At 43.2% G+C, this 13,015-nt stretch overlaps 1 protein-coding gene across 1 annotated transcript in view; it reads right to left on the bottom strand.

The window, feature by feature from the left end:
- Qrfpr (pyroglutamylated RFamide peptide receptor) overlaps positions 1-11,619 on the bottom strand; it is a 33,001-nt gene extending 21,382 nt beyond the window's left edge. Inside the window, exon 1 of the mRNA XM_090356553.1 lies at positions 11,172-11,619. Coding sequence (XP_090212679.1) covers positions 11,172-11,511 — 340 coding nt within the window. The 5' untranslated portion in view covers positions 11,512-11,619. The remainder of the gene's footprint in view (positions 1-11,171) is intronic.
- Between the last annotated feature and the right edge of the window lie 1,396 nt (positions 11,620-13,015).

Below are 13,015 nucleotides of genomic sequence, written 5' to 3'. Positions count from 1 at the left end.
AACAATAATGTTAACAATAAAAAATATTTTACAAAGATACCATCTCATTACTACATTTCACTGATCACAAAACAAATGCAATTGATTCCTACAAAACTTCAAGCATTATTATAATGACATGATGATAACTAATAGTCCAATCAAGAAATTTCTACTGAGAATTTTCAATGTACTAAGCCACATATTAAGAATTAGGTGAACAAACTTGTGTCTAATCATACAGGAGATCTCATTCTAATGGAAAAGCAGATAAGCAGTGAATAGCGTCTTTGTAGTTCCTCAGTACTGAATTTCTAATTTGCATCTAACTTGAATTTTGAGTAATGCACTCACTGAGTTAACCAGCTGTGTCAGCCTCTTGCAAACACATTACATCTAATTATTCTATCAACTTTTAACAGAATCTACATTTGCTCAGAGTTCTCTGTTTCATTTCATTAAGTCTCACCTTAATTTGGTTTAAGCAGTAGGCCAGCACTAATTTCCAAAGCTTTGATACTTTCCCAATAAAGGAAGTCTCACACTATTCTTTTTGAATACATAACCTGAGTGTATCTTTCCCACAACCAGCTGAGAAAATCAGGTTCATATTGACACACATCTAAGTCAGCATTTTGTTGGTTGGGTGGTTGGTTGGTTGGTATGTCACACTCCACTGGAACCAAATCAGTGTATGAAGTCTGGGTAGTTCTAGAAAGATCATTTTTCTGTAGGTTCCACACTTGATCCCAGTACTTCCTAAGTAGAACTCTTAGTTTACTCAATAGAGAGACTGAGAGATAATGTACCTGGCTGCAAGCCCCTCCCCTTCCTGTAGACCTTGGGGGTACAAAATGGTGGCTACTTTTTGCTCTAAGCAGAGGAATGTCTCTTTGCTTTTTTGAGTCTGGATCAGTTTTGGTGAATTGTCTTATGTCAAGAGTGCCATGTGAATCACTTCTAAGCCTAGGTCTAAGGACATGGGGAGATAACTCAAGTAATCTAGCACACAGGGAATGCTTTGAGAAGAGGTTAGTGTCTGTCCCAATGTTACTACCTCATTTTCTGCAGCATAGAAGGCCGGAGGGTGGGTCATGGTGGTATAGACCACAAGACAGAATGGACACAGGGGCATGGTGTCAGTGTCCCAAACCAGTGTGCTGGCCATGAGTTAGCTGGCAAGGAAGTGCCCGAGACTATGGCTGCACATCTCCTGAGCAAGACAGGGCTGCACAGACAGGGCAAGGAGCTTGTGCTAAATTTCGAGGAGGACAGCAGTGCTGCAGGGGTCAGCAAGTCTGCTGTGCGTTAATGCTGGTGGGCTAACAAGTGCCCAGGAATGATCTGGAAAGACACAAGACAGGGATGGGGCTGGGAATGTTACAAAAATCAGCACCAGGCCCCCTAATGTTTAACAGCAACAGCCTCTTCTTCTTCTGGGAGAGTGCTGGTACTCCTGCACTAAACGGAAGTTAGCACTGTGGTCTAAGCACAAACAATTCATCTGCATCCTCATCTCTGGAGCACAGGAGACATTATTTTCCTCTCAGTCATTCAACATTTGAATGTCAACAACTCATATAATATGATTATTACAATTTCGTACAATTGTAGATATGTGCTTGAGATATTGCTAACAGTTCAATGACAGATTTGGTTTTGAACTTTCCATGGTTTTTATTGGGTACAAATAAATGTATTCTATATAGGAAGTACATAACATTTAGCACAGTAATGATTTGTTCAGTGGTGAACTGCTCAGGTGAATCGTTCATTCTCACAGAAACCTGGATGGAAAATCATGTTGTGCCAAGTTTACAGATGAGGAAACCAGAAGAACTAAAGAGAGCTGTGTCAAAATCAAACACTATACCATGGATGGATTAAATGCTGCTTAATACATTCTAAATAATGATGCTGGGTGCTGGTGGCTCAAGCCTGTAATCCTAGCTACTTGGGAGGCTCAGATGTTAGGATTATGGTTCAAAGCCAGCCTGGGAAGATAAATCTGCAAGATTCCTAACTCCAATTAACCAGAAAATAAAAGCCAAAAGTAGAGGTGTGGCTCAAGTGTCAGAGTAGCATCCTTGATCGAAAAAAAACTCCAGGACTAGCAACAAAACAAAAACAAAAATGAAAGATGGTTACTCGTGCATGCATGCATTATAAGAGATTTTGAGTAAGATTTTATGCTGCATATGTAAATATTATATAACGCTTTATATTTACCTCAAAGTGGAAGTCATAAGAAGTATATGCACTTGTTGAATGCTACCTCCTTTGTAAAAGAATGTAAAGATAATGTTTTGAGCAAAGTGCATATGAATTTGTATTTTTATTAAAACAGCAAAATGTGAAATTCATCTTTGTCATGGTTTCTACAGCTATGTCAACCACCAGAGGGCAGCAGCAGGCATCAGTTGATAACATCTGGTTTTTCTAACAGGGGCCGATGGAAAAGCCAAGCCATGCTCTTAGAACCTGTTCCATACAATGGGGGCAGAAGAGGATGGAATGGGAAACTCTCAAAGGTCACTTGATTATGCAGTACATTCATCTTTACTGTTCCGCATGATCTCAACCTCTTTCTTTCTCAACTCCTGAGAGTGGGCTAATATTGTCTTCTAAGTTTTCTATTATCTTTAGCAGTCTGTAGGTTCTCTGGTTTCTCAGAAACCCAGTCACGGAATGAATACAGTTAGTATTCAAAAGCTGAATAGAAACGAGCCCCACTGGTGTGAGGCTCATGACTAAAGCCTAAGCAGACAGTTTTGTTTATTAAGCCCTAATGATTGCTTCTGTGATTAAAAGAGTGAGGTTAAACTGGCTGGAATCCTTCCAGAATTTTCTAGAGCTACCAAGAAGTAGCAAAATCTGGGGAAAAAAAAATGTTGTGCGACTCCTGAGTCTTGAACTTGGGCCTGAGTGCTGTCCTTGAGCATTTATTTTATTTTGTTTTACTTTATTGTCAGAGTGATATATAGAGGAGTTACAGTTACAGTCATAAGGTAGTGAGTATATTATTTCTTTTTTGTGAGTGACTGCATTACTTCTTTTTTTATTAAAGAATTTATTAACATTGATTTTTACATCATATTTTAAATGACACATTTAACAAACAAGTATTCAAGAAGGGAATCTCTATATACAATCACTGGCACTTAGATTTTAGAACATAATTAAAATTAGGCGGAGGGTTTGTATGTCATAAATACATATTAATCTATATAATAAAACATTATGTCTATAGAGTCATAGATTTTTATGTCTATGTAATTGTGTTTATATTTGCAACACCATGCCCATAGCATTGGGTATGCAAATATTGAGTCCTTGCTCTTGTACTGTTTGAATCTAATAGCCACATATTAAGGATACCATATGCCTTTTGTTTCTTTGGTCTTGACTTGTCTCACTCAACATGATTCGCTCTAGATTCATCCACTTCCCTGCAAATGCCATTATTTTATCTTGTCTGTTGGCTCTGTAGAATTCCATTGTGTGTGTGTGTATATATATATATATATATATACATATATACATACATACCACATTTTCTGTATCCATTCATCTGCAGTAGGGCATCTGGATTGTTTCCATCGCCTGGCTATTGTGAATAGTGCAGAGATGAACATAGCTGAGCAGGTGTCCTTATCATATCCTGGGTTATGAATGTTCAGGATATATGCCCAGGAGTGGTATGGCAGAATCATAGGGAAGGTCTATTTTCAGTTCTTTAAGAAACCTCCACACTGCTTTCCAGAGTGGCTGAACTAGCTTACAATCCCACAAGCAGTGCAGTAGGGTTCCTTTTCTCCACAACCCTGCCAGCATCTGTCATTGCCTTGAGCATTTTTTTTGATCAAGCTTAGTGATCTCCCATCTGAGCCGCAACTCCACTTCTGGATTTTGGGTGGTTAAAGCAAAGAGTTTCATAAATTTTCCTGCCTGAACTGACTCTGAACTCAATCCTCTGATGCTACAGGCATGAGCTACCAGCTCCCAGTGGATGTGACTTTTTAAATGCAAAATTCTGCAACATTAGTTACATTCATGAGGTTGTAGAATCACCACCAGGAACTGTTCTTAAATTTTCTCATAATCCCAAGAGAAACATGAGCATTACTTTCCTATTCTGTCCTCCAGAAACCTAGAATGCATCACCTATTCAAAATCGTCCACCTAAACAGACCAGACTATATTTTTATAGTTGTGCCTGGCTCATGTCCTCAAATGGTATTAATATTGTAGTAAATATCAGAACCTCAAGCCTTTCTATAGCAGAGTAAGCTTCACTTATACTACATTTTGTTTACCTCTTTATACATCCATGGCCTCTAGGGGGAGACAAAAAGAAAAAATATGAACTTATAGCTCCTGGGGCCATTTTGTACACTATGGAGTTAAAGCCAGCCAAGCACAGAGCCACAAACTGTCCACAAATAACATTGCAAAGAGTGTGCAAGACAATCATGAGACCTAAATCAAGCTGTGCCAAAAGCTAGCCCTAACCTTGCATATTTCATCCCTTCAGGCAGCATCTTTGTCTTTTTCTGGACATAGTTAAGGTTGGATATGTTTATTTGCCGAACAGGATCATCATAAATGAACCCCTGGACAAAGAACATACAGAGCTATGTTCTCAAAAAGTAAATTTAGGAAGGGGTTTATTTACGCTTCCCAACTGTGTGGTCTTTGTTCAGTCTTTTCTAGCCAGTACTCTGATGGTAAGCTGCTATTGTCCAAAGCAGAAACAACCTTTCACATAAATCCTGTTGGTGCTGGCACTCCATTTCTACTTCTGAAAAAAAATGTTAGTTATTTTCTTGACTTTAAATGTCTTTTATTCTCAAAGTGTACTCAGAATTTGTCTTTGGGAAGAGTGCCAGAGCCTAGTTCCTGACTTTATGCAGCTGTTGGTATTCGCCTGACATTTTTTTTTTTTATGCTCGCCAGTGTTGGTGCTGGAGCTCAGGTTCTGAGCACTGTCCTTGAGATTTCCTCAAGGCTAGCGCTCTACCACTTGAGCCACAGCACCACTTCTGGAATAGAACCTGGATCTTTGAGCAAGCACTCTACCACTTGGCCAAATTCCTGGCCTTTGACATTGTTTCTTAAAAACAAAAGTTTCTCTAATAATTCTTGAACAAAGTGGTCGTGATTTCTATTTATCGATTTACTTTTCTACATGGTCTGCTACCATCAATTATTTGTGTGATTAGATGAATGGGTAGAGGGCTAACCTTGAGCAAAGGAAGCTCAGGGGCAGTACCCAGGCCCTGATTCATTCTGACATTTCCACATTTCTGCACAATGTTCCTGATTAGATTTTCCCCATCGATCATTCTTCCTAGTTGTTCAAAAACAACAACAACAACAACAGTATTCTGAGTTTATACCAGTTTTACCAATATAAATTTCTCAGATCTTATAGAAATGGGAAAATAATTATAACAAATGTATGTTTCTCTCTCTCAACAAACAGGTTTCAGTTCATCATATGTCACTTTGTGAGTACAAAACATCTGGAGTAACTGATGTATTTTAATCACTAATTGAATCATGAGACAAAAGTTTTATAATAAAACAAAGCAAAAGTTTCTCTGCTCTGAACTCTTCCCCAAAAGAGTATCTTTTCACCAATTTCCTTCAACCCATTTTACAGTATAGTCCTGGGACTTGAATTGTGGGCCTGGGCCTTGTCCCTGGCCCGGACTTTCCTCTCTGTTGGCTTCAAACCACACTCATCAGAGCTTAGTTTCCTGAATAGCTAGGATTACAGATGTGAGCTACTAGTGCCTAGCTTGGCTTTTTTTTTTCTTTTTTGGCCATGCCCAGCTGTAGCCCTCCATATTTAAAAATCAAATCAAATACCTTATTCTATGTACAGTATTTGTGCTTTTTCCTTTTTTTTTCATGGAAAAAAATCACAAAGTTCTATTTTTTGAAGGGAGAAAGACTGGAGCCATGCTGAAGACTGGAAGTTTCACCTACCATTACCTACCCACAACATCGGGATGGCTCTGGGTAAAAAAACCCTGAAAGCCTTTATGTTGACATATACTAATTGAAGAGTAGAGCTGAACGCTCCAGAAAAGAGAATGATTCTGTAGTCTTTCTCGGTATGTCTTTTTTAGCATACAAATTCCAAATTCATTTGGAAGACACCTATAATGGAATTATTTCTAAAGTCCTTTTTATAACATCTATTGCATTTAAAAAGCATTTTCATAAGCATATGCTAATAGTATTTGGAGAGAAGATAGAAAATTCTAAAATTCCCAGGCAAGATGGACCATGAAGAACCTAGAGGGAAATGCTAAGGCTGTGTAGATACAGGAGGCTTAGGACAGACTGACCTCTGCTGGGCAAAATCCAGATGTTGTAAATGAAGTGTGCAGCCACAGTAGTGTGGGCAGGGTATTTTCTTTCCTCTGGTATTGATGATACAAAGGAACTCAGTGTCTTTCTCAGGAGTATGCTAGGAAAGGAATGTTGGACTTTGTTTGCTTGGCTGTTCATTTTTCAGACTTAATCTGAAGCTGCACATGCATTGGAAATACTCCCACTACAACTGATTTTCAAACCAACAAACAGCTGTCTCTGTCTGTGGCAGGAGCTCAGTGGAGCTAGCCATGGCTTAGGATCACAGCAAGCTGAGGAGCTGTGTGGACTCATCGAGGTGATTTCCAGGAGCCTGCAGACCTGAGGATCAATCCCTGAAACTCACCTACCCAGCTTTAATCTGCGTGCACTGGAAGCTTAGTAAAATGTAAGCAGAGGCTTGGAAGAAGATGCTGGTCCCTGACACAGAAGGGAAGTGGACAAGAAGTAAACAGCTTGCCGGAGACTGTCATCAACAGTCACAAACAGCCACTGTGGACCACTGAAAGCCACAGCCAGAGACATCCACAAATAGCCCCGAACAATCATAAACAGCCACTGTCAGCCACCACCAGTCACTATTGGCCACAAACAGCCATAGCCAGCCACTGTCAGCCAGAGACAGCCACAAACAGTCACAAACAACAGCCACTGTGGGCCACAGGAAGACACTGTCAACCATAGTCAACCAAAACCAGACGCAGCCTGTCACTGTTACCCACTGTCAGCCTCAGCCAGCCTCTGGCACAGCAGAGAGAGACTTCCCTTAGAGAAGCACTCAAGTCGAAACAGGTATACTATGTACCGCAAGGGGTTAGAGGGGTTTTCTCTCACCTGGCTGCACTTTGTAAATTTAAACTAGATGCCAACATAATGAAATCCGTGCTCCCCACTTCTCTCAGCTTGCAGGGCAGTAGTGATAACAGCTGGGGGAGGAAGTGTGACAATGCTTGGGTGGTCACACTGCCCGGCATGCCAACCAGGCTTCCTTCTCCACTACCACCTCCTGGATGTCCTCACATGCTGGGAGCCAGAGTGCGGAGCCAGGCTGTCCCTTGAATCTGCCCATCAGAGTAAGATAACCACACTAAGAAGCAAGCTGGTGCCATGCCGGGGAGGGGAGGGGAGGGGAGGGGAGGGGAGAGGAGAGGAGAGGGAGGTTAGGTCCAAGGACAACACCTAGTCCCTGAGTTCAAGCCCCACAACAACAACGACAAAAGGCTTCCCTTACTGAGCAATACTGACTCCTTACTTGCATTCACAAATGAACTAAAAACAAGTTACAAATTAAGTTCTGGACTCCCACTTTCCTTCGGTGTCCTTTGATCTGAGCTGCTGTGTTCTGCAGTCACTATGCAATCTCTTTGGGTCCCAGGGAGAACAAGCTACACTCACTGCTTCTCCTCTGTGGCAAAGGTAAAGTGCTCCCAAGCTCAGCAGGAGGAAAGACGCATGGAAGGGCTGTCTTTCTGGGGCTGTGACATCCGCATTCTCCTTTCTCTGTCCTACTCCCTTTATTTGTCCTATAGAAGTGAATGAGGATACCTGATGTGAGAAATTTCTAGAATGTGTGCCCCAGGGTAAAAAAAAAATAATCTCCAGTTTAAAGTCACCATGCCTGAGCCCAAGAACTTGACTTTGGTGTTGTTTACTTGACTTATAGAATATTTATTGTCTAAAAAATAAAAATAAAAGAGGTCCAATGAAGCATGCCTTTCATAGAGTTAATACATTATAGACGTGACTTAGAGAAGAATTGACTTATGTATTCCATAAAACAGGCCAATTAAGCACTTCTTTACAGGCAAGATCAATTTTCCTCAAAGAGCTTTGGCTAACACACTGTATGTTAACATTAACTCTCTGTGAATATACGTTCCCAGTGTATTCTCTTCTTCAGTGTTGAGCAGCCAAAACAGAAATGTCCCCCTGAAATAAGAGGCAAGGAAAACAGAAGATGAGATAAGCATAAGATGAGAGTCTTAACTCCAATTAACCAGCACGAGAAAGAGAGAGAGAGAGAGAAAGAGAGAGAGAGAGAGAGAGAGAGAGAGAGAGAGAGAGAGAGAGAGAGAGAGAGAGAGAGAGAGAGAGAGAGAGAGAGAGAGAAATGGAGCAGCTGTGGTTCAAGGGATAGTCAGAAAAGCTCAGAACAGTCCCAAGGCCCTGAGTTCAAGCCCCCAAACCAGCATACACACACACACACACACTGTTCTTTTCTGAGAAACACTGACAATTTACTTAGATCTAGAAAATAGCAACAACAACAACAACAACAAAAAAAAAACAGAAGGAAAGCCTGGGATTTGCTGCCTGTGTTGGTTCTCTTGCCATCTCTTTACAAACTCCTTGGCATCCCAGAAACCACTGGGTACACCTGATCTATCGCTAATATCTTGAGGATAATGGACTGAAACTGTCCCGGAGGACACACCAGCCAGGCGGGGGCTTGCCTGTCTCTCTCAGCCAAGACAGCAAGAGCAGCTGTGGATCCCTCCGAAAATGAGAACTAAAAGAATGATGAGTCAGCTCACACTCTGACCAGACTGTGTAGTTATTTTGTTGACCATTCTCCCTTTCCTGCCAGTTCTTGGTCTACTTGAAGCTAAACTCCTGTCTGTACCCTGAAGCTGACTGGAGCTGGGCTGAAGTGCAGCCTGTGTGTAGCTGTCTCTGCCATGTTAAGAACTCTGTGGCTTAGTGGTAGTGTGGTCACCTAGCATGCATGAAACCCTGAGTTCGATTCCCCCATACCACACACAGAGGAAAAGCCAGAAGTGGTACTGTGGCTCAAGTGGTAGAGTGCTAGCCTTGAGCAAAAGAAGTTCAAGGACAGCGTCTAGACCCTGAATTCAAGCCCCAGGACTGGCAAGAAAAAAAGAAGAAAGTAAAGAACTCTTTCTCTGCCCTGCACCATGGTTCTTTATTTGGTACCTAGAGATAAATGGCTCATCTTGCCTTGTGAAATGACAAGGGTCTGCAATTGGTTTCACCTCTCCCTCTTGTTTCCATGGGTGTGGGGGGTGTGGCCAAGGAGGGGTCCTGTGCCAGTTTCAAAATTCTCAACTCCCTAATACTTTGTTCAAACCAAAAACAACTCTGAAAAGCTAGACATGTGGAATTGACAGGCCTTAGAGTCTTTTGATTCCTATAAAAGATTCTTATGAAATATCCTGCTTGGATCATGTTCCCTTTCACAGAAGAAATGATAATTACTCAAAAAGACAAGCACGCTAGCTAAGTTTGAGTAAAAATCCTCTGAAAATGCAATATGAGAACTGTAAAATAAAGAAAGCCTAGATAGAATGGGATTTCCTTAGAAAATAAAGTTTCTCATCTAGAAATCATTTCCCAATTTCCCCCACATTGTGGGTCTGTTGCAGGCCAAGGCTGAGCATTTGACATTTAATGCTTTTCATAGGAAATGCATAAAGGAAGAATGAAGGAAGGGATGACCTCAACCAAGAAGCCCTTTGCTCAGAACCTGACTTAAGGAGCTGTAACCAATTTGGACAGCAATTTAATGCCAACAATCATTTTTTAAACAAATATGCAATGGCTGTGGTGAGAGTCTTGAACCACTCACTCAAAGTTAATAGAAACAGCATGGACAAAGACATCATTGAAGTTCTATTGGTAATGGTGGGAGAAACAAAAAAACATCATTGGTGAATCTGAAAGGTGAAAATGGCAGAGGAGCTTGAAAGCATAATGAGACTGCTCTCACCGCCACTCATTCGCAAGCATTTTCTTCCAACAATCCACTCACAGCCATTTTCTCAGAATTTTCACGTAGCTTCAATCACTCATGAAAGCAGAGTACAAGTCATTTTCCTCTCACGGTGCTCCTTTCCAGCTAATGGGACCCTCCATCTTCCTCTCTTTGGAAAGACTTGAAAATCTAGTGACTTTTTTTTTTAACCCCAATCTCCACACGCTCATCCAACTTGAGTGACAATGATTTCTTTGCAATTCCTGCTCTGTTTCTAAGAGAGGGAATTTCATCTCTCCAGTATAGGAGGAGTCAGGAGGGGTACATTTCTGTGTTCTTTTCCCAGCTTGAGTCCACTAATCCAAGTTCTAAAAGAGAAGTACTAAAGTATTTGTACTAAGAAGTGCTTTTAAACAAAAAAAGGCTAAGGGTCAGGGGTTTGGCCCTGTGGTAGAGTGCTTGCCTAGCGTGCACAAAGACCCAGATTTGATTCCTCAGTGCCACATGCATAGAAAAAGCCAGAAGTGGTGCTCTGGCTCAAATAGTAGAGCTCTAGCTTCGAGAAAAACTCAAGGACAGTGCTCAGTCAGGCCCTGAGCTCAAGCACAAGACTGGCAAATTTTCTGGAATATATAAAAGCAACTGGATAGCAAGCTAGGAAGTTGGGCAAATGAGAAAACAGATTTTTTTAAAAAAACAAAATTTCTGGGCGTTTAACTCTTGACATTATCTTTAAAATGAAATTACAAAATTACAAAAATCAAAACTAGAGAAGAGGGAAGGTGTAGGGCTGGAGGGATGTAGTGACCTGGATCAAGACTGGTGAATGGCAACCCCGGTCCCCTCTTCCCCCCCCCCCCCGGGGAAACTTCCTCAACCTTATTTCCTCCTTAAGCCAGGAGAAGAGAAAGGTTAACTCCAGATTCACACTGAAGGCTAGACAAGTTATCCACAGGTGAGGGTGGGTGTGTGAGTTCCCAACAACCACAGAGACAGACAGACAGACAGACAGACAGACAGACAGACAGACAGACACCAGGGCGCCGCGGGAGGCAGGGAGCCAGGACTGGGACGGAGGCTCGGGGCGCGGACCTACCGCCGAGCCAGGTGTCCCAGAGGTTCTGGAGCATGGTGACCGGGATGCAGAAGAAGGTGATGAGCAGGTCGCTGAGCGCCAGGGAGCAGATGAAGATGTTGGTGACTGTGCGCATGGCCTTGCTGCGGGTCACCACGTAGACCACCAGCGCGTTGCCGAAGAGCGCCAGGGCGAAGATGAGCGCGCCGGCCAGCGCCAGGGCCACCTTGGCGCGCGCGGGCAGCTCGGGCGTGTAGACGAGCGGCCGCAGCCCGTACCGCGCGATGAACTGCGCGCGGGTCAGGTTGTATTCGCGCAGCAGCCGGGACAGCTGCTCCGGGGTGGCATTCACAGCTGGCATCTCCGGGACGTCCTGGCCCGCGGCGGGCACCGGTCTTGGGAAGCCACAGCCGAAAAGTTCTTCCCGGCTCCCGCGATCGCCCGTGCGCCCGCCCGGTCCCTAGGCTCCTCGAGGCAACCACTCTCTTCTGTTCCACCCTGGGCCGGGTGCGCGCGGGGCGGGGCGGGGCCGGGGCGGGGCCTGGGCGGGGCCAGGCCCGGCCCTCACCAACCCTAGTGGCTCACAAGCATTCCCCTTGCACCCGTGCTTGCCATGCCCATCCCCGACCCCGGGAAAACTGGGGACCCCGGGGCCAGCAGGACCCCCTAAGCGGACTTCCCCTCCTGGAACAGTATGTCAAAATAAGGTGTTAGGTGGTTTAGATGGAGATGCTGCGGGTGGTGAGGGTGCCAACGCCTGTCTTGGTGGGGATTGAACATGGGTTCTCCCATTGCTTGAGCCACGCCTCCGCTGTGTTTTCTGCATTTCAAAAATAATGACCTGAGGTCAGAACGTGATAACAGCACAACAGAGATGCCCCTGGTACCTCTCACTCACTTTACTGCATTGCTTCCACGGTGCCAGAGATTTCACATGCTGTATGCCCCTGTGTCTGCGTGTGCATGGCTGTGCGCGCGCACTCGTCTGTACCTGTGTGCTGTGTGTGCGTGCGTGTGTGTACGCATTGGCACTTTCTTCCCAGGAGCAGATTCTTGGCATCACCATCACAAGATGCACAGCCTGTCAGGGATCCTGGAATTGGTGCCATGTGATCAGGCCCATCCCTCACCACCGCCAACCCTTGGGGTGTGACAGGTCATGAAGTGTGTGAAATGTGCATGACTCCCCCCCCTCAATGCAGCACAGTGCCCTTTAAATCTATCTAAGTCATCAGGATGTGTTTGTCATGGTTTATTTAACCATTCATCCATCCAGGAACATGTTGGTTGCCTGGAGGTTTGGGCCTTATAACAGATAAAGCTGGGGTGAAAAATTGTGTGTTTGGTTTTGTATGGACAGAGTTTTCAAATGCCAAGACGTTTTGATTTGTTGGGTCCCTGTGTGTTTAATTTTTAAAGAGATTGACAAATTGATTTCTGGAGGGCTGATGCCATTTTATATTTATATTCATAATGCATGAAAGATTCTAATTTTTTCCATTTCCTTCCGAGCATTTGGTATGCCCCCTCCTCCTGTGTGTGTGTGTGTGTGTGTGTGTGTGTATGTGTGTGTGTGTGTGTGTGTGTTTCTAGCTAATCCAATTGTATTCTAATTGATGATGTGTGGTGATGTTACTGAAATTCTAATTTGCCTTTCCTTAATGCTAATAGTACAGAATATCCCATATGCCTATTTGTTATCCCCTTTTCTCTTCAGTAAAATGTTTCCCACATGCTTTGTCCATTTGGTAATTGAATTATATTGGCTTTGTTGCTGTTTTGTTGAGGGTTCTTTTCAAAATCTGAGTACAACTCTTCTCCAAATGCTGCCTCACTTTTTTTTCTTGACCAATACCAATGACTCA

The sequence above is a fragment of the Megascapheus bottae genome, chromosome 23 (genome assembly GCF_031878675.1).
Source record: "Megascapheus bottae isolate mThoBot1 chromosome 23, mThoBot2.hap1, whole genome shotgun sequence".
In the NCBI taxonomy this organism is placed as follows: domain Eukaryota; kingdom Metazoa; phylum Chordata; class Mammalia; order Rodentia; family Geomyidae; genus Megascapheus; species Megascapheus bottae.
Note: the sequence above shows the minus strand (reverse complement) of the source record. Positions and strands in the feature narration are given on the sequence as shown.